Source organism: Mycteria americana, chromosome 7 (genome assembly GCF_035582795.1).
Source record: "Mycteria americana isolate JAX WOST 10 ecotype Jacksonville Zoo and Gardens chromosome 7, USCA_MyAme_1.0, whole genome shotgun sequence".
Classification (NCBI taxonomy): Eukaryota; Metazoa; Chordata; class Aves; order Ciconiiformes; family Ciconiidae; genus Mycteria; species Mycteria americana.
The window spans coordinates 6091779-6116236 of record NC_134371.1 but is presented as its reverse complement, the minus strand read 5'-3'; the positions used below and the strand labels follow the sequence as shown (position 1 = coordinate 6116236).

At 50.2% G+C, this 24458-nt stretch overlaps 1 protein-coding gene across 6 annotated transcripts in view; it reads left to right on the top strand.

Annotated features, from left to right (window-relative positions):
• The first annotated feature begins 7094 nt into the window (after positions 1 to 7094).
• The window catches only part of MECOM (MDS1 and EVI1 complex locus), a 349885-nt gene continuing 332521 nt past the window's right edge, over positions 7095 to 24458 (top strand). For 3 of the 6 annotated variants that reach the window (XM_075506833.1, XM_075506832.1, XM_075506830.1), the window contains exon 1: positions 7096 to 7240. In XM_075506833.1, coding sequence (XP_075362948.1) covers positions 7204 to 7240 — 37 coding nt within the window. In that variant the 5' untranslated portion in view covers positions 7096 to 7203. Of the gene's footprint in view, positions 7241 to 24458 lie in introns of all 6 variants that reach the window. The other 3 variants (XM_075506831.1, XM_075506837.1, XM_075506838.1) reach the window with 3 other exon arrangements.

The following is a 24458-nucleotide window of genomic DNA, read 5'->3' as shown; positions in this document are numbered from 1 at the left end:
TATGATCTCTCCCCAGAAAGACTTCAAATGACTTTCCATTTTTTCTTACCCTAAAGTGGCTTTGGAAACACGGCAGGAATGCAAATAAATGTATAAAAGAGTCAGTCTAATCAGGCGTACAGTTCTCAGAACTTCATTACTCTTTGTTATCTGAACAACTGCAAATAAGAAAGCAAATGCCGGCAGGGCAGAGATGCAGTGTCACATTGCAAATTTCGTGTTAGGAGAGATATTTGTGAATGCTAACAGAAAGCCCAGGATCCAAAATTTGGTACTACGGTTCAGTCTTGTGAATGAATCCTATTTTTAGAAATGAACTCAATTGAAAAATCCTTATTTTCCATGTAAATGGACATCTTGTTTAAATTCAGAGGCAAAGAAACCTGGGGTTAAGTGTGAGACCCACAATTCAATTTGCATGTTGAGTAATTCAGACTGTAATAAAAGCTTTGTCATGTTAAGGTTAGGTCTTTCCTGTGGCTGTTCAAGTGGGCTCTAAAGACTTTTTAACATGTTGCAGGATATTAAGGGGGGAAAGTTTGACCTACATCCATTTTTTTCAGACCCACTTCTGCAGGTTTCATCACACTTCCCGTGTCTTGCATGTGGGACGTTGCTGAGGGCAGGATAGGTGCCCAATTGCCTACATACAATTTCATCAGGAAAGGTATATGATTTATTGCCCTGTAAAGGGTTTTGACATGAAGCCTGTGAAAAGCACTATATAAATGCCAATACAATATAAAACGTCACACAAATACTTTACTCATTAATTCCGACCCTGTGCTTTTGTACTGGAGAGAAATGGGAGTGAAATATGAATATGTTCCTTATGCTTTAAAGGGAAAAATGGGTTTGTGGATTTTATAAAGGCTGATGTGTTAACCTGCCGCTGTGGTTCCTTTAAAGGCAAGCAGAAAGAAGCCTGCTCGTTGCCTGGTAGTAACACTGTGAATGAAAGCAGAGAAAGCACTGACAAAGGAAAACTCCACGTTCATGATGACAGTCCTTGGTCATGATCCTGCTCTCACGACACAAACAGATGATTTCATTTTTTTACTTCAAAATTCCATTTATTTCAGTGCTGCTAGCCGGAAGCCTTCCTGCCATCACCTCATTATATTTTCCCCCTTACATTTTTTGTCATATTATCCTCTTTAAACAGCTCAATAACCAAAGCTTCCCTGGCCTTCATGGCACTGGATGGGCCAGTTTCAGGACATGGCTTCAGCAAGAGAAAATGTGCTTCACGGGAGTGTTTTACTGACCCATTAGAGCTGAGCGGTGCTTGTTGCACCATCTTCATCATGTTGCCCGAAGGGGACAACAGCTCCTCAAAGCCCAGATCTCACCAGTCCCCAGCTCCTTCCTTCTGGGAGAAGGCCAGGGAGGAAGGGGAAGGTCACGGGCGATACCAGAGAACCCCCTTCCATCTTCTGCAGGGATTTTCCATCCTTGCCCAGTTCACTTTGCCTAGTGGGAGCCAGCCTGGCACAGCTGGTATAAAGCACAGAACTCTTGTGCCTGATCAGCTGAGGTTTTCTCTCACCTGCTGACCCACCTGCGCACTGGGGCTTCAGGTTTTTTTAAACCTTCATCCATCAGCTTTAACTGTTGCTGAGTACCGAGTAAAATTTACTCCATTCCTTTATTTTTATTTCAGGTTGCTTTCCAAATTCCTTCCCCCTTCTGTGTTTCTCCGTGATTTTGATTATTTCTATTTTCGCTTTTAATAGGATGTTCACTTTCTGCTGATATCTGCTGACATTTTTCCCTTTTGATTTGTAGTACTATTAATTCCCCTCCATTCAATGTTTTGTCTACATTCAGAACATGTTTGTTTTTCTCTGGTGGCCTGTAATTACTTTCCCCCTCCTCCTCTTTAATTTTTCCAGTTACGTCTCCACTGATGCTGCTTTAAGAGCAAGACGTACTGGGGGTAACCTCTGGAGGATATGAGGATATGACTTTTTTGGCCAGAAAGTGCTTTAAGTCTTGGAAAGGAGCTTGAGTTGAGGGTATTGATTGCACCTCTCTTTGGTAAATTGGTAAATGAGTTTTTTTTGTTGCGGTTAGTTAATACGTGAGTCCTGTTGCATGTTTGGGGATGGTCCTGCATTGCCACTTTCTCGTGGGGCTGGGGGGAGAGGCAAGCCAACCCTGCTGTGGCACCTTAAAACAGAGACCTCCAGCCCTTGGTGAAGCTCCTCTCCCTTTCAGGTGAGGGATGGAGGGATGCTGAGACTAATGGGCCCATGCAAAGTAACCCAGGAGATCTGCGACAAAGTAGAAAATCAGATTCGGTTCTCTGGTGTTCCCATTTACCACGCTGACCTCCACCTTGGTCTTTCAGTCTAGCCACTAGCCTGTTAATTTTTCTCTGTTTTCCTTTCAGTCTCGATGTTGTGGAAATCCAAGTCCTTCCTCCCAGCAGAAACAAGACCTACTTCATAGTTGGCACCCTGCACCATTTTCACGGGGAACTATTTCTAGAGGAGTATTTTGCAAGCCTTCCTGCTATTCTGCACTTCTCTCTCAACCCATGAATGCATTTCATTCTTCCCAGCCCCGCTGTTTTCAGTGGCACTTTTACCAGGGACAGGATAATTCCGGGCCCGTTGGAAATACCCACCGAGCCCTTGCTTCCTGGCGACCGCCCGTACCGGACCCTAGACGTGTGTCCCACTGCAGCCCACCTCCCGCTTATTTTCGCCCTCGCTCCCGACGGTTCTCAGCGTGGGCTGTCCACCCGTGCTCTCCCCCGGGCCCGGCCCGCAGCGCCCGGCCGCGGCTGCCCGCACCCTGCAGTGTCGCGGCGCGGCCGCGAGGGGGCGCCGCAGACCGCGGGGCGCCGCGCAGCGCGGCGCAGGGGCGCGCAGGGGCCGGGGCGAGCCCAGCCCCGGCGGCGGCGACCGCGACCGCGCAGCTCCGCGGGGCACCGCGGCTGTTTCTGCGCGCAGCCAGCAGCGCAACGCCGGGCTCCGCGGGCGCGCAGTCGTTAGCCGCGGATTTCTCCCCAGGGACGTGTTGAGTAGCGTTACCGGGGGGCAGCGGGGGCGCCGGCGATCGCTCCCCCCCCGCCCCCCCCAAGTTGTTTAAAGGCACCAGCACTGGGCGCAAACAGGGAGGCTTTGTGCAGGAGTGTGCGTGAAGCACAGTGGAAAAGCGGGGGGGGGGGGGGGGGAAGAAAAGGAAAAAAAAAAAAGTGGTCATAGTAGGTTTGTTAAAGAATCCGGTAAGTTATAGGGAGCAAAATTAAATGTCTGGTGCTTACACGACGGCATGTTTTACAAGGGAGAAGGAAACTGCGCAGAAAATGCATGGGCTTTTATTGTTGGTTTTCATTGCCTGTATTGTGGTGGATGCTTTATGCTACGGAGAGCAAGTTTAATTGAACCAGATCGCTGATTTCATATAGCAGGGGGCATGGGGTGGGTTTTTTTGGTTTTGTTTTCGGAGTTAACCGTTTCGGGGACCAGAGGCAGGCAGGACTGGGCTCCGCAGCCTCCGATTTTCGAGCCAGCAAATAAAAACACATTACATAAAAACAAACACCGAGCCCGGTTATCAAAGCCTCAATCTCTCTCTATTATTTTCCCTTGTATTTGGTGCTTTTTTTTTTTTTTTTAATCACATCTGTCGTTCCCAGCCTTTCCCAGGGCTGCAAAGCAAAGTGGACAGCTTGCATGTGACCACCTAGTACAGGAGGCATTTTCTACTGGGAAACTTTGGAGCGGTTTTCTCCCTTCCTTTCCTTCTGAGAGCGCAAGAAAAAGAAAACGTGCAATCTTCCCAGTGATTAAAGAAGTCTCCGTATTTGTCTTCAGACTTATCGGGTTTATCCAAACTTTTGTGTGTGTGTGTGCGTGTATCCCCCCCCCCCCCCCTTCTGTGCATTTGTAAAGTAGCCCCATCTAGCAATGATAAATATCCCTGTTGATCACTTGATTGATTACCTCTCGGAAAGGTCACGCGGGCTTGCAGTAATTTCCTTTTGCCTAAGGCTCCCTTTTCACTTTTACTCCCGCACGACAGCTCCAAGTATACAGGATCTTTATTTTTGATTTTTAACCCCTAAATAGCTCCCCGAAAACAATGCGTTGGGGAAGAGAAGGAGGAAAATCAGCCGGCGGGTCCGCGCTGCCCCAGCCCTCGCCGCGCTCTCCCGGGGCGGGTTTGGGGAGGGAGACCTCCCTCCCCTGCTCTCCTGGGGGCTGCGAATTCGGATTTAAACAACCAGACAAGCTATTAATTTACCCATGCTACCCAGGGTCCTGAACCCAATTAATTTCTAATAATTACAGCCCAAGGGGGCTGGAGAGATCCCTCTGCCTCTTTCTAGCCTTGCCACTTCGCGGCACCGAGGTCAGCATATAATAATAAAGTGTATATTTTGAAAGTGATCAGCAGAACAGTGAGTTATTGCAATGAATGAAAATTGTTTCCATTTTGGCTAATTGAGCCCGTGGCTGAAAGCTGGAGTTCTGAGACTAAATAAAGAGGACTGTTTCATTTCAACGTGGGCTGGAATCCCTGCCTAGCTTTTCGGTCACCCAGCAAGAAGCTTAATTTCTTACCAGCAAACCTGAAATCAAGCATTGGGTAAACAGTATTAATAATTGCATTACAATGATTAAATTAATCTTACTGGTAGCTAGGAGAATACAGCTTGAGATTGAATCACACCGTGTAAAGTTCACTGCACAAAGACAATGGCACAACAAATACCTCGATGCAGAATTCCAACTTTTCTCCAAGTCGGCTGCGGGGCTTGTTCAATTATAATTTAAGGAAGGGAAAATTTCCTGTTACGGGGAATGCACTGAAACCTGGGTGCGAGGGGGTGCGTTTGGTCTCCCAGCCCGTATTAGAAATAGATTTAATTCCACCCCTCCATCCAAAAAAACACCCCCAACCCGACCCCGACATCTAAATACTTCTTTCTGGCCGCGGATCTGCTGAAAGCGAGCCCGCAGCCAGCCGCTTCCCACCCGGGAAGAGCGGAGGCTGCCGGCGCGGAGGAGCCTCCCCGCACGAACGAAACGGATTTCCCGGGGGGGTGGCCGGCACCTTTCGGGGAGGGGGCCGAGCCCGGCGGGGCTGCGGCGGGCGACGCCGAGGGCCGCGGGGCGGGCGGGCGGGCGGCGGGGGGCGGCCGGGAGGCGGCCCGGGACGGCGGCCGGGTGCCCCGGGCGGGCGGCGCGGCACCTGCCGGGCTCCCGGGGCCGCTGGGACGGCGGGCAGGTGGCGGTGACAGGCGGGCGCGGCCGGGGTCAGGGCTGCCCGCCCGGGAAACGGGCATCTGCGCGCCCGGCCCGGCCACCCGGCTCCCACGCGTGCTCCCCGCAGCGCCGGGCTCGGCGGCCCGGGTGGGAGCGGGCTGCCCGGGCAGGGGGGAGGACGCGCACCTCCGCCCGGGCGGCGGCTTTGCCGGGGTCTCCGTTCGAACCGGGGGGCTGGAGGCGCGGGGGGACTGTCGCGAAGTTCCCGGGCGTTTGCCCTTCTCCCGCCCGAGCCCGCACCGCAGGTCGGGGCGGGGGGACGATTCGGGGAAGCCCGGGCGCAGCCCCGCGAGGAGAGGCGCAGCCGGCCAGCGGGCGCTGGGGCCGGCTACTGGCCGGCCCCCGAGGGCAACCCCGGCCCCGCGCAGCCGGGGAGCCGCTGCCCGGCAGCCGGGGCAGAGGGGCCCAGCTCCGCCCGGGCCAGCCCGGGCTGGGCACCCCGAGGGGAGCGAGCGGCGGGGGGGGGGTATCTGTGGCTGGGGGAGGCCGAGCCCGGTACGGGTGCGCGGCCGCGCAGCGCCCTGCCCTCCTCCTCCTGCCCCTCCTGCTCGGGGGGCGTGGGGCGCACCCCTGCCCGGCTGCGGGGAGGCGGTGGGGTGGGCACGGACCCTGAAAAGAAAAAAAAAAAATCCAAATTGGCAAATGAAAAATAACGACGGGCATCAAGGACGGCTCCGCGGAGCGGGTTCAAGTGCTTGCGCCTGTCTGCCGGGCGTTTGGGGGAGCGGCGTGGGATACGCGGTGCCCCCGCCCCACGGCCCGGGCGCGGGGGGCTGTCACCGGTGGGGCGGGGGGGGGCGCTCCGCGGGCGGCCCCGATCCGCAGCACCGGCAGCCGTGGGGGCGGGGGGGGGGGTGAAGGGGGAAGGGGCGATGCTGAGGATTTTATTAAAACAAAAAGTTGAGCAGCGTGTATGTACTGGCGCAGCACCGAGTCTGAAAGATTGTAATTTTCTTTTATGGTGTCTGGCAGGATTTGCAATAGATATTAATGGGAACATAAATAGCGCATGGAAGGTATTGAACAAAACTGTTTAATGCAAGGAGGTTGTACCAGAGGAAAATCTATATGTAGCTTGGATTGATTCATACCTCGGACACAGCCATCCCCTAAAGGAGTTCCCAATTTCTGCGCGCTCCCTTTTTGATTGGCAAAGCCTGTAATTAAAACAGATGAGAGCGGTCGGTGTTACTGTTTTAAAAGCGCTTTTTTCTGCCCAGCTGGTGGTGGCTGAGCCGAGTTCAAGGTGGGGAAAAAGTGCGTGCGCTGGGAAAGCGTACAGTTTAATGGTACGCATACATAATAAAACATATAATCAAATTACATCTCTCTGTCTATATATACGCAGAGATCTACGATTATTGCGGCCGGGTGAGAATAAACCATTTAAATGTTGCAAAGACGCCGGAAGAGCATTAATATCCCATTAAAAAAAAAAAAAGAAAAAAGAAAAAGGCAGAAAAAAGGTGTCATTTCTGCCACCCGCCAGCCCCTGCCCCGGTGGGAGCGCTGGGTTCCCCCGCCGAAACCCCTCCCGGGTGCGCGGGCAGCGGAGCGGCTGCCCCGGGGCCGCGGTCGCGGAGCCCGGCGGCGGCTGCCCGCCTCGTCCCGGCCCGTCCCGGCCCCGGTGCCGGCTGTCAGGGTCCCCACCGGCGGTGATGGATCGCTGCAAACTTTTTTTTGGCGGCGCTGAAATGTTGAAGAGCGGGGGGGAGCCGCCCGTGCGCATGTGCGAAGGTGTCCAAACTGACAATGCTGGAGAGATAGCGAGCCGGGATTGAGAGAAAGGGAGAGTGTGTGTGCGGGAGAGGGAGAGGAGCGAGGGAGAGGGGGAGCGAAAAAGGAGGAAAAGCTCCGGGAGGAAAAAAATAAAAAAGCCCCCCCCCCGCCCCACGCCAGCATCGGCCGCGGGACTGGCAGCATGCGATCCAAAGGCAGGGCGAGGAAGCTGGCCGCAAGTAGGTGCAATACCCCTTTCTCTTGCCTTTTCACCCTCCCTCTCTGCCATGTTGCATAGACATGTCTGATGCGGCGCGGAGCTCGCAGGCAACCTGCAGCATCCCCCCCCCCCCCCCCCCGGTCCCCCGCCCCGCTCCAGCCCGGCCCGGCTCGGCTCGGCTCGGCTCGGCCCGGCGGGGAGCGGGGTGGGGGGGGGCGGCGGCCGGAGCCGGGCTGGGGGCTGGGGGCTGGGGGCGGCCGGCGGGAGCGGGGGAAGGAGTTGAGGAAAAGTTCAGCGGCGAGCGCTGGAAGTTGCTGCTGCTGCTGCCGGGGGCTGGGGGGGGCGGGGGGGGGGGGTCGGCGAGGGGGGGGTGCGCGAGGCTCCGGGCCCTATAGTGGGCGCTGTCGGCTGCCGGCAGGGCGGGGGGCCGCAGGGGGTGAGCGTCTGCACGGGGGGGCAGCGGCAGCTCCGCGGGGGAGGCGGCGAGCCCGGGGCGCAGGTAGCCGGTGCGGAGCTACCGGGGACCCCCCCCCCCCCCCTTCCCCGGCCCTGCCCCGCTCGGCCGCCGGCTTGTGCCAAAAAACACCCCCCCACCCCCGCAAACCGCGCGTGGGAGCGGGGCGTGCGTGGGGCCGCGCGGGGGAGCGGCGGCGGAGCGCAGCGCGGAGCGGGTGGGGCCGCGGGAGCCGCCCCGCGTGTCCGGGATGCCCCGCGTGGCTCTGTGTGTGTGTGTGTGGGGGGGGGGGAGTTTGCAGCGGGGCTGCCGGGCAGCGCGGAGCGGTTCCCAGCCTGCTGGAGGCACCCGCTAAAAGTTGATGTAAACGCTGTAATTTCAGGCGCTTTTCCAGCACTTTTTATACAGTTTGGCCGCCCGAAGGGCTCCGCTCCGCTCCGCGAGGGCTCGGCCGTCCACACGCAAAGCCCGGCTTATTTCATGACTTGTCCTAGGCTCCCCCCATCTGTTTCTCCTTTATGATAGGGATCTTTGCTTTTAACTGCTGCAGCGTCGGGGCTTTTGCTTTTTCTTTTTTTTTAAAAAAAGAGGGAATCAACAACAAAACTTCGCCAGCTTTCGCGTCCTATTTTGAAAGCAGCTGATGTCTTTATTTTCTCTGACACATCTGGGCAAGTTTCATTTGATATCCATGGCGATGGCAACTCACATTCCCGAGTGAAAAAAAAAAAAGGGCAGGCGAAAAAAAAAAAAAGTCGGATGAAATGTTGCATAAGTTGCGTGACGTAAAAAGCAGATGCTTATTTACTCTTTATTTGTGAAGGGAAAAAAAAAATAGAGGAGGAAAAGGGGAAGCGAAAGATCTCTCCGGATCATCATCAGCTTTTCTGTGAACCTTAACAATAACAGCAGCAACCTGCATTTGATTAGGTGATTTTAAAGCGGATAATCCAGCGCCCACAATTTGAAAACAAATATATTGTTAAATCTCCAGGTTGCCATCCCTACTTTGGAGCTAATTCTGGAACAACAACAACCACAACAAAAAAAATCTCACGTCCCCGACCAAAGCCGTCAGGTTTCTTTGCCTTTCCCTTGCTTTTCTCGCTGCGCAGCGATGCAGGGCTGCTCCTGCTCCTGCTCCTGCTCCTGTTCCCGCTCCCGCTCCTGCTCCCGCTCCCGCTCCTGTTTCTGCTCCTGTTTCTGCTCCTGCTCCTGCTCCGCGGGCGAGATCCGACCGTCTGCAAAGTTTCTGCTCTGGGCTGCGCCTCTTGGCTTTCGCTGCAGCAGCAGCAGCAGCAGCAGCAGCAGCAGTTTTCCCCCCAGACAGATGCGTTGCATTAAATAATCCTTCGGTTACAATCCGCTCATAAAGGAAATCATATTTTAAAAGCTGGGGATTTTTTTTTTTTTTTGAGGGTGGGGGTGTGTTTCGAAAAGCTGTTTCTTCCCCCCCCCCCCCCCCCCCCCCGAAGAGCGTCTCAGTTTCATGGCAAGTGGAAGGAGGGCTGGAGGCGACCCCTGCAATTTAGTCGCTCGACAGGAAAAGTTTTCAGCTTTTCGGTTCTTTCTGGCTGGGTTGGGAATAGAAAACATTTTGTAGCCTTCACCCTCTTACGTGGAAAACGGTATAGGTCGGGATCAAGCGCACTTCTTTTATTATTTCACTTTTACTGCTTTGCGCGTGAAATAAAAATCGCCCTGATTGCGTGACTGTCGCTAACACCCAGGAAAGCTTTTTCCTCATAATTAAGGGAGAATACCCGAAGCGCGCAGTTCGTTGACCTCAGTGTACAATTGCTAAAAAATAATTTTGAGGCTTCGCCCCCCCCAAAAAAAAAAAAAAAGGCAAAAAGAAAAAAACCGCAGAAGAAGCAGAAGGAACCACGCGGGGAATAGCTAGTGATTTTTGCAAACGTCCAGCTGCAAAAAGAAGGGAAAAGACACTCTGAAGCCTTTCTCCCTGCCACGCTTTCGGGAGGCGGCGGGAGAGGAGCGGGGTGCGGGCAGCGGGGCCCGGCGCTGCGGGCCGGGGGTGCGGGCCCGGCCCTCCGCGGCCGCGCTGCACCTGCGCGGGCATCCCCGCGCCGCTCCGCGCAGCGCCGGGACGGGCCCCCGGCCCCCAGGGCAGCTGCTTTTCCACTCGGGTGGGTTTGTGCCCGCCTGGTGAAACCGTATCCCCGAATAACCCCCGCCCCGGGCCGGGCCGCCGCAGCCCCGCAGCCGGCCCGGGGTAGCCCCCAGCCACCCAGTAGCCTCATAAAGAGACAGAAGGGGATCAGATTAGGGGAACACACGTGAAGAAGGAGGCACTTGTTACTTTTACACTTTATCACCACTTTTTTACAGGCAATTTAGTGCAGCCAAGGTAGATCCAGATCCCTCTAACCATCTGAGATAGTAAAATAACACTTTCCTAAGTTTCAGCGGGTTTTCCTGCGCCTGTGATTTGCCTCAGTCTAGTACTTAAAAGGCTTGATTGAAAAACAGAGCTGGCAAGTTTATTTGCCTGTTTAAGACTCTGTCCGGGAATGTGTTTTCGAGCAGGGAAACGTCTGCCCTCTCCGGGCTCCCGGCCCTTTCAGCGAGCCTGCTCGTTGCCGTCGCTTTACCGTCACCTCTGCCCCGCCGCGCCCTTACCGCCGCGCCCGCTGCTCGGTACCCCGGCCCCGCCGGGCAGGAGAGGGCGGGCGGCCGGCGGCACCGCGCACACGCTCCGCTCCGCTCCGCTCCCCGCCCGGCCCGGCGGCTCGGCACCGCCCGGCCACCCGCCACCGCCCCGGCACCGAGCCGCCGAGCGCCGGCCCCGGGCTCGGCTCGGCTCGGCTCGGCTGGGCTCGGCTCGGCTCGGCTCGGCTCGGCTGGGCTGGGCTCGGCTCGGCTCGGCCCGGCCCCGCGGCAGCCCCGGCGCGGCGCTGTCCCCGGATGGCTCCTGCCGGCGGGGCAGGCACGGGAGGCTGCGGGGCGGGCGAGACAATCCCATTATATGCCGGGCACATTTTCACCAGGCACTTCATTAACCCTTCTCAGGGTGGAGGGTGTGCGTGTGGCTTTTCGTTCCCTCTTTCTGCCGTGTCTTCTTTTTTCCCCTCTCTTTCTTTCTTTATATCTTTCTTTCTTTCTTTCTCTCTCCCTCTCTCCCTCCCTCTCTCTCCCCCCCTTCCTCCCTTTCCCCCTTTCTTCTTTCTTTTCTCTTTTCTTTCTTCCCTTTCCTTTCTGTCCTTCTTCCTTCCTTCCTTTCTTTCTTGCTTCTTTTCTTTTCTTTTCTTTTCTTTTCCTTTCTTTTCTTTTCTTTTCTTTTCTTTTCTTTTCTTTTCTTTTCTTTTCTTCTCTTCTCTTCTCTTCTCTTCTCTTCTCTTCTCTTCTCTTCTCTTCTCTTCTCTTCTCTTCTCTTCTCTTCTCTTCCCTTCTCCTCTCCTCTCCTCTCCTCTCCTCTCCTCTCCTCTCCTCTCCTCTCCTCTCCTCTCCTCTCCTCTCCTCTCCTCTCCTCTCCTCTCCTCTCCTCTCCTCTCCTCTCCTCTTTTATCTTCTCTTCTTTTCTCTCCTTCCTTCCTTCCTTCCTTCCTTCCTTCCTTCCTTCCTTCCTTCCTTCCTTCCTTCCTTCCTTCCTTCCCTTCCCTTCCCTTCCCTTCCCTTCCCTTCCCTTCCCTTCCCTTCCCTTCCCTTCCCTTCCCTTCCCTTTCTTTCCCCTCTTTCCTCTCTCTCCCCCACTGCCTCTTACTGGGGGCCAACAGTCGCCACTGAATTTGGGACCAACTCTGTGGTGCTGCAGTAGGCGATGCCGCCCGGGGCTGAGCCCGTGGCCGAGCTCCGCGGTGCCTCCCGGCTGCTCCCGGCCGCACCGGGCCGGCCGCGGTGCGGGGCAGAGAAAGGACACAAAGGAAAAGGACGGTCCGAAAGGCGAGCACGTTATTAATGCAGCCCCGCTTGTAAATGAAAAATGTAATCCTTGTTAATTAACGCTGTTTACATGGGGTACAAGAAACTTATGAAATGTTTCTACAAAGGGGAAGGAACTGTTTACAAAACTCTTTCAAAAGTGTGACATATTGCTGCAGTTCCAGCACTAAAAAGCCAAACACACTTACACGCCTTTGAAGTTGGCTGGCTGAGGCAACAGTATTTGACTCGGATTCAGATATTGCTTGTGGGTATAACTAATGGCTTTTACCTAGTTAGTGGGGCTGGGAGGGGCGAGGGCCTGGGCGCCGTGGCCATTGGGTCCCTCCGGAGAGCCGGGGCTGGCTCCCCGCCAGCTCTGTACAATGTCAACATTGAATATTTGAATTCCCAGACTCTATTTAACAACTTTCTAAATAAATAAACTCATTGTGTGTCTGTGTTTAAAATTATTTCACCTCTTTCATGAAAGCTACAGCGTCTTATTACACCGGCCTCTCAGGCTGCTTTTCCCTCTTTTCTTTCCAAACAAACACAAACGGAGCTGAGCACAGGGGTTTTTTTTTTACTGCCTCGTATCTCTCCCTCTCTCCCCTTCTCACTTTGTGTCTGTCTTCTCGCGAAGCACGAGTGGAAGCTGCTCGGACACCCCACGATGTCCTTAGTGGGACGGCTCCGTGCATGGTGCTATCTAATCATAACTAAAACCAAAGCCAGGTTCACCAAGTCGGTTAAATATTAATCATTTCTAAAAGGAGGCCCATGTGAGTGCCATTGCTGCAGCGGTGCCCTGTACATACTCAATCATTTTGGCTGCTGTACCATAGGCGGGCTCCAGGGACAGCTTTCATTGTTGTTGCCATAAATGGCTATTAGTGTTCGTATTCACCTATTCACCTAGTTATTTAAGTGCACATAAGTGTGTATGTGTCTGTGCTTACTGTATACGTGTGCATACGTGTGCGTTCATAACATACCTTTCTGTTTACGCCATGGAGATATATATATGTGTGTGTATATATATATGTATAAAACACCTATATATATGTGTGTGCATACAGAGAGAAAAGCAGGTACGTACATTGGATATCTGCAATTGCAATTAATGTATGTACTGGTTTACAGAGGGATTGTGGTATGCGTAGGCTCCTGGGGTGCTTGCAGCTTGTGCACCTATGTCTGTACATCCACGCAGGCTCTGAAATGCTGTGGATGCCTATAGGGAACACAGACAGAGTTGATATACAGGAGCCTGTGTGTTGTTCCCTGGGATGCTTCCCAAATGCGCTAATTGTGTACTTCTGCGGCGGGAGTATTAATTGTAAAATATTTATTGACTTCACATGTAAGTAAAGGTGTCTGGACAGAGAAGGCATTTCTGGCTGTCCTGGGGAGCACAGCTCCCTGATAAAGCCGCCTAAGTTGCTGAAGAAGAAAGTGGAATGAATTTTCTGCCAGGACAGGTATGTGGTGTGGGAGGATAAAGGAAAGCATCGGTGGTCGCTCCAGCCTGGGGTGGATGAGGAAAGGGCAGCGGGGAAGCAGATGGAGTTTTAGAAATCTTAGCTAATGAAGCCTGGTCCACAGAAATTGCCTTGCTTTGCATTAAACTGCTTTCTAAACAGAGGTACTTTAACTTTGGAAGGGCTTGTTCAGACACTTAGGTTTCCAACCAAGAATTCATGATATTTGTTTATTTAAAATTTAACTAGGTTTGCTGTCATTTTTGGAGCAACTCAGTGCTCTTTTGCCGTAATTTAATACAATCAGTTTTACATCATTTCAGTTTAGTTAGGCAAAGAGTGGCCTACGAAGAGCAGAAAGAGGTTTAATCCCACATGGTTTTCAAACTGGCAGATGCAAGTGTCATATTATCCAGTAGACAGAGCTAGAACTGGACAAATGCAGATTAGAAATGCTGTTTACATTTTAAGTAGTGAAGGTATTTAACCAGTAAAACAATTTACTGAGAGCTGGGTGGATTTCAACAGCACTGGAATTCCTTTGTCTTAATTAAGGTTGGCTGTTTTTCTAAAAAGATATGAGCTAATCCAAACAGGAATTAATTTAGGGAATTCCTGTAGCCTGTGTTATACAGGGGGGCAGACCAGACCACTCTTCCCGGTTTTATAATCTATGCACCTAGTTAAAGCAGTGCCGTTTCATATGGAGACATAAGCTCAAGGCTGGGATCACAGGAATGCACTTAAAAACTAAATGGCCATTAAAAAAACTGGGTTCAACTCAGACAGCGCAGAACCAATGTCTGGCTCAAGGTCTTTTCCATCCTTACCGCTGCTTACCTGTATCGCAGGTGTCCCCAGAGCCGTGCTGGGTTCAGGGGTGCCCTGTCCCTGAGCTTAAGGGCAAAGGCAAAGATGGGTTTTTCAAAGACGGGAAGGAGGAACAGGGTGTACGCGCTGAGGTCAAGATACCGAGAAGGGGCTCTGGGGTCACAGAGGTTTGATTACTGCTCTGCGATGGCTTTCCAGTGGGTTCCTGCCATGTTAATGTGCAATTCGTTACCGCTGCAGTTCTTAATGCCCAGACCAGGAACCAGACAAGACCAGTATAGATCATGATATGGACCACTAAGCACCAGAAAGCACCTCCGGGCTCTCTTTGCTGCAGGGGCTGCTGGAGGGAGGTGTTTGCTGGCGGATAAACTCAGCTAAGAAACAGCAAGGTGGGGAAGGGGATGGAGAAGCGAAGGAGGAGTGGCTGTTGTTATCCCCAGGACTCTGTCTCTTTGCATTGCCACTTTAAATCAAAAAAATTAGAATGCTCAGGGTATAAAGCAACCTTGCCTGACCATTCATTGACTTTATGTTCCTTCCCTTTTGTTTGCATTTCCAGGCTATAGCGAGGCATTGCCTTCTCCAGTGCTGCTGGAAGAAAAGGCAGACACAGAGCCGTGTGGGAGGAGGGAAGCTAGCCTGCAATGAATATTGTATTTGGTGCTAAATATGTAACAAAGAGAAAGAAATGTGAGCTAATCCAGCAATAGGAGTTGGGAAGTGAAATACAATTCGTTTTATTTCAGGGTTTAATATTGTGGTCTGTTTCAGTGAAGCATTATCTTTTAAACTAGGATATATGCAATGACATAAAATCCCACTACCTTAAGGGAATGTCAAAGTTTGATCTACAAAATAAAGGAAATTCAAAGTTAAGGCTGAAATGTACCACATGGCCTCTAAGTCCCAGGAACAACAGGAGGCAAGGAAGTAGCTAAAGGTATGGGCTGCACTTTAAAACGAGTCCAGCGACTACCAAGCCGCCAGCGCTCATTGCAGATACACGGCATGGTTCGAGCTGGGATTTGTATTGACTAGAGAGAGGCTGGCTCAACAAGATCTGCGATGATCTCGAGTCTTTTTGGAAGTCTTGGCTGATCTGTGATGAGCATGAGAGTTTTATGGTGGAAGGATTGCAGGTCTGGGCTTAATTTCTGCAATAGAAACACTCTGTCCCCTTTGGCACCAATAGCTTTTGTTTAGAAAATCTTATATTGGAGCAAAATTTTGGTTCAGAAAAGAGATACACCCAAGTTACAGCTTTAATCCTTTTCTGAAGAATTGCTCGCATGTCTGAATGGGTGCGCTACTTTTTAGCCCTGTTTAAACTCCAAACTAAATTTAAATTGCCTGTAAAATAATCCGCAGAATGGAAACTGCCACACAACTGTAGCCCTTGCTCCCTGACCCAAACCCATATTCCGTTGCAAAGCAGTGCGCTGCTCTGTTTCGTGATTACAGTAAGTTAGAAACCAGAAGAGCAAGACTTCTATGAATAGGTTATTTTTGGCAATTGCATCACCAATTATGTATAAAATTTCAAAAAATATGAGTTCTGCCAGTTTGATCTCTGAGAGGGCTACAGAAAATGAAAGCTTTGAGACTGTTGTAACATCATACTATTTTGTCTATTAGATATCATTAGATTACCAGAATACTGAGACCTTCATATCAACCAATCTAACAAAAATTTCCCAGGTGGTTTACATTAAAAAATTAGCCATAAATATATTTTGTATAATGCAATTTATTATGGATGTTTATTGCGTGCAGTGGGAAAATGTTTGGTTTCGGATGATCTTACTGTATAACATGTGCCCTACTGAAACTGTTTATACTGCGGCAGCCTGCAAAGGCCCCAGTCTAATTCTGGGACCGGCCGGGCTACATGCTCCGAAAGCCACAGGAAGGCAGAGCCCTTCCCCTGGGAAGCCAAAGGGGCGACAGCATCTTGTATGGGACACGTGCAACAAAAAAACTTGGCAGTTTGAATGGTAGAGAAAACTGGAGGATGGTTCAGGGCAACGTTGTTTACTAGGGAAAATGGGATTGAAACGATACCAGCTCCCAGCAGGTCCTGTTATACTGGGACGGGGGGCTCACCTGTGTCCAAGGGATGTTTTGCCTTCCCCATCCCATGTTTTGTCAAGCCTCCTCTTATTTCAGCCGGGTTTGGTGAGCGGGGCTCTGTACTCACATCCACCCGTGACTCCAGATTTGCCGTTCTGCAGCGGCGAGCGGGGACTAACCTGGCCCTAGGGACCTAGGGGTCCCTGTGATGGACACATCCACCCTCTGCTGGCATGCTGCGACAGGAGCTGATGGCTTCAGAAAAACATCTCCTGCCCCCTCTCCTGTTCTTTTGCACAAAGTCCACGTGCTGGCAAGGGTGAAATCATTCCTCGGTTTAAAATAAAACCAACCCACCCTTCAAAAACCTCCCCCCACCAAGCTCCTTCACACATGTATTAACACCAAACTGGCAAAGCCAATGGAAAAGGATTTTGCATTTTGGCAGCAGAGCTGGCTCAGTGCTTGCCGTGGGCCTTATCCCAAACCCACTGGAGCTGAAGGAGCTCGTACCGACTTCAACGGGCTTTGGATCGGGTCTGGCCAGGAGGAATCCGCTTCCCTTCATCCTCGAGGGGGGTTTATCAGCAGCTTTTGCTCTGCGGTGAGCCCCAACATACGATGTTGTAACAGATACCTGGATTTACATCAGTGTAAGTGAATTAGGTTGTCCCTATAATCTGGCCTCATTTAAGAGTCATTTTAGCCATTACGATGAAATATGAACGCCGCTGATGGGGGGACTGCGGTGGCTTCGCATACTTCTTTCCCGCCGTGCCCCATCCTTTCCCCGTGCTCTCCATCTCTCCCGTGGGTCGAGGACCGCTGGGGGCTGCAGCGGGCGCTTGGGGGGTGCGGGAGGGGTCCAGCACCCCTGGCTTGTGCTGCAGGGCTCTGCGTCCCAAGGACTGCGGGTCTCCAAATAACCTGAATTTGTACCTTCTAAACAAATAGCTTTGCTGCTGAAAGTACCTGGTGCCTCTAGTAAGCGCTCCTTTTAATGCCTCCCGACTTCATCGCAGACAAACAGAAGGTACGTGAGAGACCAGCACTGACTGCTGGAAAAAAATCACCCCAAACATGTCTAAAACGTAGCTTGAGTCACCGGTGGTGCTTATATTTTTGATTTAAAAACCATTTAACATTTCCAACGTTTGACAGAAATGATTAACCTTTCCCTCTTGAAAACTCTCTGTGATTTGAACTTAACTGTGGCACGTTTTATTTACTTGCACCTTGGTGAGGAATTAAGCAATGCTTTTTGTGCGTTTTAATCTTTCCCATTCTCTTTGTGGCTCTGTATAAAGGGAGAGAAGGAAGCATGTTGTTTGAAATAATTTTGAAGCGATGTTTCTATTTTACTTTTTTTAGGCTCTTGATGTATTTTTGGCTGCAGGGACTGGCATGGAGTATGGGTCTAAGAATATACAACATCGAAAAGCAAAGGGATATCAGCTGTATCTGAGTTAACGGCACTGCTTTATACTTTTGCTGTTTCGTTGTTATTGTATCATGATAATGATAATTCACAGCAATAATGAGGACTTGTTAATTGTAAAAGGTAAACAGTATTATATATTTGTCCTGATTCTTTCCGTTCATATAGTAAGCAATATCTCAGTAGTCACTGGCTGCCTGCGTAAGTGCTATTAAGCATTTATGCTCTGCCTGAATAAATACTATCCAGGAGTTTGTGGTACATGGTGTGATGGAAGATACTAGGTAAAGCCAAGGTAACTGAGACATGAAGAAATGATGCACTAGGTCACTCCAGATGATGCAGCTCAGAGAGAGCTGAGGGAATAAAACCGTGCAGTGTGTTTAATATCAGTGACCAGGTTCAGAATGAGAAAAAAGGTGAAATTACCTGTACTGAACCAATGCCCCGAGCGAAAACCGAGATGAGACTGAGCCAGAAGGAGTTAGACCCAGCATGGGATGCAGCAAAGCTTCCCAACTGGTGCTTTCACCACGCACCACGCTGAAGGATCAGCCATGGACGGAACCCAGAAGATTTATTTCCAACCTGACATTATTATTTATTATGACTTGAATTAAAGCAGCGACCGCAGAACCCAGCCAGGACTGCATGCCTGTTGTGCTGAGCTCTGTGCAAACACGGGCAGCCTACGCAGAGTTTAGGCCTTAAGAAATGCAGATTAAACTTCGGGCCTGCTGCCCTACCTATGCAATTACAGCATCGTTGGAGGCGGTAATAAAATCCCAAGGAGAAATGGATGCTTTGAGGAAAATCCACGGAGTCGGGGCTGCGGAGTGCTAGGCTTTCCACTTGCACATGGGTGGATGTGCTTCAGCTTTAATGCCATCAGACCTCTCCCTCTGCCAGCAAATGTCCCCCCCGGCTTCATTTTAGACCCTATTATTTTTGGCTGTGTCCATAACCTTGGGTGATCGAGCCGCATTAGGCTATGAGTATCCTCGCAGCATCAGCCACTTGCTTTCAAAGAAAATAGCTCTGAGATTCGCCGGGAAGGAAGAGGGCAATACCGGCAGATAATCCAGCCCTATAAAATCCCCGGGTTGTGGTTCCAGCCCGCTTTCCACCCGGGCGCTGCAAGAGAGACGCGAGCAGTGTGGCTGGCAAGTGCCAGCAACCAAAAAGTCCCCCAAGCCTATAAGGTTTATTAAGGTTCTTTTTAAGTCTGTGCCAATAAAAAGGGTCCACGCAACCTGAGTGAGGCTTCATAAGCTCAGTTTTATGTTCGGATAATTTGGAGCCAAACCGTCATGGAGTTCACATAGAGAAATACCCCATGGAGCATCACAAACTGCAAAGAAAATATACTGAGGAAAGAGAGGACTGATAATTTTATGGCTTTACTTGAAGTTAGGCAGTAAAATGGGCTTTATTTAGCAATTTCCTAACTTCTGATTGCAATTTTGTTACCAGTGCAATGGTTTTAGATATAACATTTTGTCAACAGGGAGAACTGTTAGAAGCCAAGGCGCTACGGCTTTGTGCACAGCACGTGGACCTGCCACAGAAAGCAGAGCCACGCACTCCTGGGTCCCAAAATGTTTGATTTTTGGATCAGACCGCTGGGCAGGACATGGCAGCGGCACTCAGCTCTGCTGTGAAAAGCTGTGCCTTGAGCCCAGCATGGCTGGGTAGCCCTTGGAAGGAACAGTCCTTTTAAAGCCAACTGAATAGTTTGACCCAGGTCCAGGGATGAGCAACATACACTTATTTTTGGAGGGTGAAGCATTTCTAATTTGAAATACATTTAAGAGCCCTGATTTTTACAGACGAGGTGATCATCACAATCTCAAGGCTCATCTTCCAAAACAGAGGCTATTAAAATCACTTGTCAATTAGCCTTTTGGCCAAAATATGTGTGTGTAAATCTAGGTCCAGAATTCCTTTGATGGGATTTACAAGCTAAACCTCTGCTATGTTCGCTCCTCACATGAATAGTTATTTTACACTCGGCATGGTTCATCTTTTAAAAATCTATTTTACAATGTAATAATTCACACCCACTTCTCTTTGGGAACTCATTTATAGAAGGAAAATTAAATGTGGCCAGGCATTAGAGAGAGTACTGCTGATACATGCAACAACTCAAAATGTTGAGGGAAGTGATTATGGGTATGGGAGAAGATGCCACCTTGACCTTGGCGGTTTGTTTATTAGGCACTAAATCACGGACATTTCTTCTTCCAGTTATAACTGGTCTGAAGACTCAGATATAACCTTAAAAGCCCTTTCTGGGGTTTTAAACAGAATTTAGACCTTGTCAGTGCTCAGTACTATTTATGTAGCTTGAATGAGAAAAGGGAATGCAGAGACCACTGTGGGAAAGGGAAAAAAAAGGAGAATAAACTAGAGAAAAAAGGAGTATTCGTTCTGATGGCTGTATTTCTTTTCAAAAGGTTGCCCCTCCTGGTGCCACAGAGCAGAGAGAATGAGAAAATATTTGATGCCTTTTTACCCACTTTGTTTATGCACCTTGTGCATACGACAGCCAGTAACCATCAAACTCGTCCTGCCAGCCCTCTGTATTTCATGGGAAGGAAAGGGCTGTCTCTCGCTGTCAGCAGCAAAGGTAGCACTGGAAATAAGATGGAAGTGACCGGACAGTAGACAGGGATGGTGGGGGGGAGAGGACCGGGAGATGGGCCATGCCTGATGGATTGCTGTCAGACCCCTGAGCAAAAGGAGGCAAACAAATCAGCTCTGCTGGCACCTTTCTGCGCAGGAATATTAAAGTCATTCAGGACATCTGATTTAAGAGATGATCGGTGTTTTTCAAATACTAAATAGGCCCCGAATATGCTGTTCTCCATGGTTTCCTCTCCTCAGTACTATACCAGGTTTTTTTAATATATATATATATATATATGTGTGTGTGTATGAGCTCAGCAAGCTAACATGGCTAAATCACCTCCGTGCATCCTGACCTCCTGCTTAGTCTCCTGTTTCAGAGGCTCAGTGTGAACGAAGGTGCTGGGCTTACTCTTCAGGTCCACGTATTTCCTCCGGGTTCCTGCTCGGCAGAAATGGCTGTGCTCTGCGGGTCGGTGAAGATCCAGCTGAAGCTTGCGAGGGCTGGAGGGAGCAGTGTTGCTTTAGGCTCCCTGCCTGCGGAGTGACATATCAGGAGTAATAAGTCTGAGCCTGAGCTGATGTCTAACAGCATCAGAGAGCGGGCTGGAAGGCTGAACTTCTACAAAAATGAAAGCAAGGAATTTAACAGCAGTAAAAAAAGAGGTTAAGGAAAGAACAAAAAGGAAAGGAAATAAAAGTGATATGAATGGCTAGAAAAACAGCTACATCCAAATATTAACCTCTGCTGCTGTATTTTGTCACTGGACCGAGTTAATAGAAGTACATGGTGAATACACGTTAAGTTGGAAGAAAGTACTTAATTTCAGAAATTATCTGGATCATCTCGATACAGAAAAGATTTTAGCAAAAGATATTTTCTGTGCGTTCAAATCTGCCAATAGCTTGAAGACACATTCTGCAGGAGGCTAGCAAGAGAAAATATGTTTTACTGGTGGGGTTTTCAGCCAAACTCTTTTGCTCTTGGAGTTTCTTATCCCTTTCTTCTCCAAGATACCTCTCCCCCGACCGTCAGAGGAGCAGAAGCAGACGGACCTTTCCCCGGCCGATCAGATGTGGCCTGCCCAGCCATTACCTCCTGTCAGCCGCAGGAACCACACAGATAGCGCTGGCTCGGAGGGTTTTTTTTCCCCTTAGCACGCTAAAGAAACAGCCCCAAAGCACACGGAGCTAAACTGGTGTAAAACTGGTGTGAGAGCAGAACCTGCTTTGGCAGGGGACGGACTTGATGTGGCTCTGCTGGCTGTTCGCCCTGGGATCCGTCCAGGGTGGGGAGAAAGCAGATACAGGGCAATCTCCACTCTGTCGAGGTCTTCTCTAGCCTCTAATGCTTAGAAGCGGAAAATATTTACAGTTCTTTAAAATAAGGATTTTTCTCTCCCTTTTGGATTTCTGGATCTTCCTGGGGATTGCATTCTTCCAGGACCGTCATTTGTTTCAGAGCATAGGATCACAGTGAGACAGCCTGGGCTTTAATTTCTGGGAATATCTCTATAGGCTTGTTTTCATGGCTATATAACAACATTACTTTATCTATCTATCTCTCCTTCCACTTCCTGATATACAGAATTATCGAGACTACCCATCAGTCACTCTTGTGTTTCCTAGCCCTCGGTACCATTATCAGTTTTTAGGATATCTTTCCAGTATTACAGCTACAGTGATCTTGGTGGCTTTTACAAAATTATATAAAGTCTTTAAAAAACTCCGTTGAGATGTGCAACACCAGCTGAAGAGCAGCAAAAGATTAGACTTGAGTTATATCCTTGCCAGCTTCCAGAGCATTCAAGTGAGGAAAGGCTGTTAACTAAATTGGGTTTTTTTTTTTCTTCCCTTAAAAAAAAAACCCACAGTGTGGAAGAGCAGGACATCTGCTTTTATAATTATGCACTAACGAGCTGGGACTGTGCACCATCTGATGTTGTCCTCTGCAGCCTTTCAAGGATCCAGGCTGCCCAGCTGATTTCTTCCTGTGTTTGCATCAGAATTTCTCAGGTTTTCAGAAGCTCGCCCGGTACGTTCGTGCACCTTACATGCCAGATGGCCCGAGATATGACGGGACATAGGGTTGGTGGGAGATACAGGAGTGAAGATCACTCAGGTCAAAGAAAAAAGAGAGATTGCGAGGGTGCATCCTGCCTCTCCTGAGCTTCACCTCCACGCAGCTGGGCAGGGACCTGCTCAGCTGTGCCACATCACAGTGAAATTGGGCCCTCTGTTTTGGGCTTGTTTGCAAGATAATTAATGACTGTGAAGGCTGGCTCTGGGCTGGGCAGAAGACGTGCTTCTCCATGCCAAGTTCTTTGCCGTTCATCCTGTAGGACACCATGGAAAGCGTTGCTGGTGTTTTACACCCTGTTCCGGGCAGGGTTGTGTGTTTGTGGAGCCATCATCTCAGGTACTGTTCAGCTGGTGGGGGGCTGGGGCCAGGGGTGGTTTGCCTCTTGGGCTTTGGCACAGTGTGAAGCTGTGTCTTTGGTGCCTCAGTTTCCCCCAGTGCTGTCTGCAGTTGAAGCTGGGGGTGTTTCCATCTCCTCAGTGCAATTACATGCTGTCACAGCAGCCTCAAGGTGTTATCTCAGCACTGGTATCAACAAAATGCTCTTCCTCCTGGAATTCGGGCAGAGGCTACAAGAAATGATCTGATGTTTTCTTGAGAAATACCTAATTTTCTTTTTTCTGCAAAGTTTTCCCTTATTTAGTGTTGTGTCTACTGGCATTGATTTTTTTTCAGTGTTGGTTACAAAATCCCAAAGCAATAGGAGGAAGACTTTTTTTTCCTCCCCTGTGTGCTTTTCAGATGATGTTGGAGATTAGCCCAGGGGAATGACAAACCACTCTGCTCCCAGCATGGTCTTCCTATCCACTGCTAAAATGTTATGGGAATAGGTGTTGGATGCCACGTCTTGTTTTACTTTCTGCCGCAGCCTTGAGTGCCAGCGCCTCCGTTGTTTCCCCTTCCAGCCCTATGGTTCTGCCATATTCTGTGTACTTCCCTCAATGTAGAGAAATACATATTAAGAAAAAAAAAAAAGCATTCATTTCTGGCTGCAGGTTTAGATCACCATCAGTCAGCAGCAGAAGCCAGTGTGTTTCTTTAGTTTTGTGCTGCCCTGGTTGGTAGCGTGTGAGAAGGGAGATGGCTTGGAGGATGCTCAGAGACCGTCTGTCTCTTGAAAGCTCACGGTGTGCTGTGCACGGGGAGAGCTTTGCCTGTTGTATTCGCAGCAGCGGAGGTGATCGAATAGCACCATCTCGCTCTGGTTTTGGTTAATAAGCAAGAAAAGATGTGCTAATCCTATACGCCTGTCTGATAAAACCAGCTGAGACAGGCTGTGCTGTCCCATGGAGGCTTTGCTGACCACGGTAGGGGTGAGGTGCGTGTTGGAGGCTGTTGAGGAGCATCCTCGGGAGAGGACAGGAATTGCTGAAAGGGCTCTCCAGCTTCTTGTGCTGCCCTCAGCGCTGGGCTGGGGGGATTTCCCTTGTTGGTGCTAGCGTTTCCCACATTTATGGGAACCACAGGCTTTGCAGAGCCAGCAGCCACCTCTGGTCTGAGCAATACCAGAAGCAGGAACCTGTTGATCCATGTAGAGCACACTAGAGCCGCAGAGTGGTAGGTGATAACTTCTGTTCCTGATGATTTGAAGATGACTTTTTTTTTTTTCCCCCCCATGCACGTGTGGAAGGGGACTTGCAGGTCTGGTGCCCCAGGCGAACAAGCAGGCGATGTTAGAGGCTGGTGCGTGCACGTGGGTGACAGTGCGTGTCACTGTGGGCTCTAGCACCTCTTAGCTGGCTTATCCCTAACTGGGGGTTCAGCATGTGGAGTCCATTTGCTGGACTGGTGAAGTCTGTGAAAAACGTGGAAATTAATTTCTGACCAGGCTGAGGCATCATTTGCCATTTAAAATTGTAAACCTGTGTTTATCCAAGGCTAACAGATGTAACGTAAATGAGTTCCTGTGCTCTCTGCTGGTTCACTAATGGCACTTGTTTGTAAGTGTTTTATGTTAACAGCTATTTGATGGTGCCCATTAGTTTTTCCTAGGTTAATGTTATATAATAAAGCGAATGCTAGCCAAAAGCAATAGTAATACGATAAACAAAAAATCCAAATGCTGGGTGAGAAATGTAATGGAGCGAGGGCTGAACTCTGGTGGGAGTTTGGTTTAATCTAAAGGTTAAAAAACGTTATAATTTGGGTTTAAGTAAATTGGCTCTTCAGTCCCAGAGGTCTTGCGCTTGTACTTCTTGTGCCTCCAAAGCTTCCACTAATGCCGATGGGAGTCTTGGGCGCACAAGAAATGCGGGTTCAGGTACTAAAGTTACAGATTGGCTTGGACCAAAACCCCTAATCCAAATACCTTCGGCTTTTGAAAGCATTTGCCAATTGGATTTGAATCTGGACACAAACATTGTGGCTTGA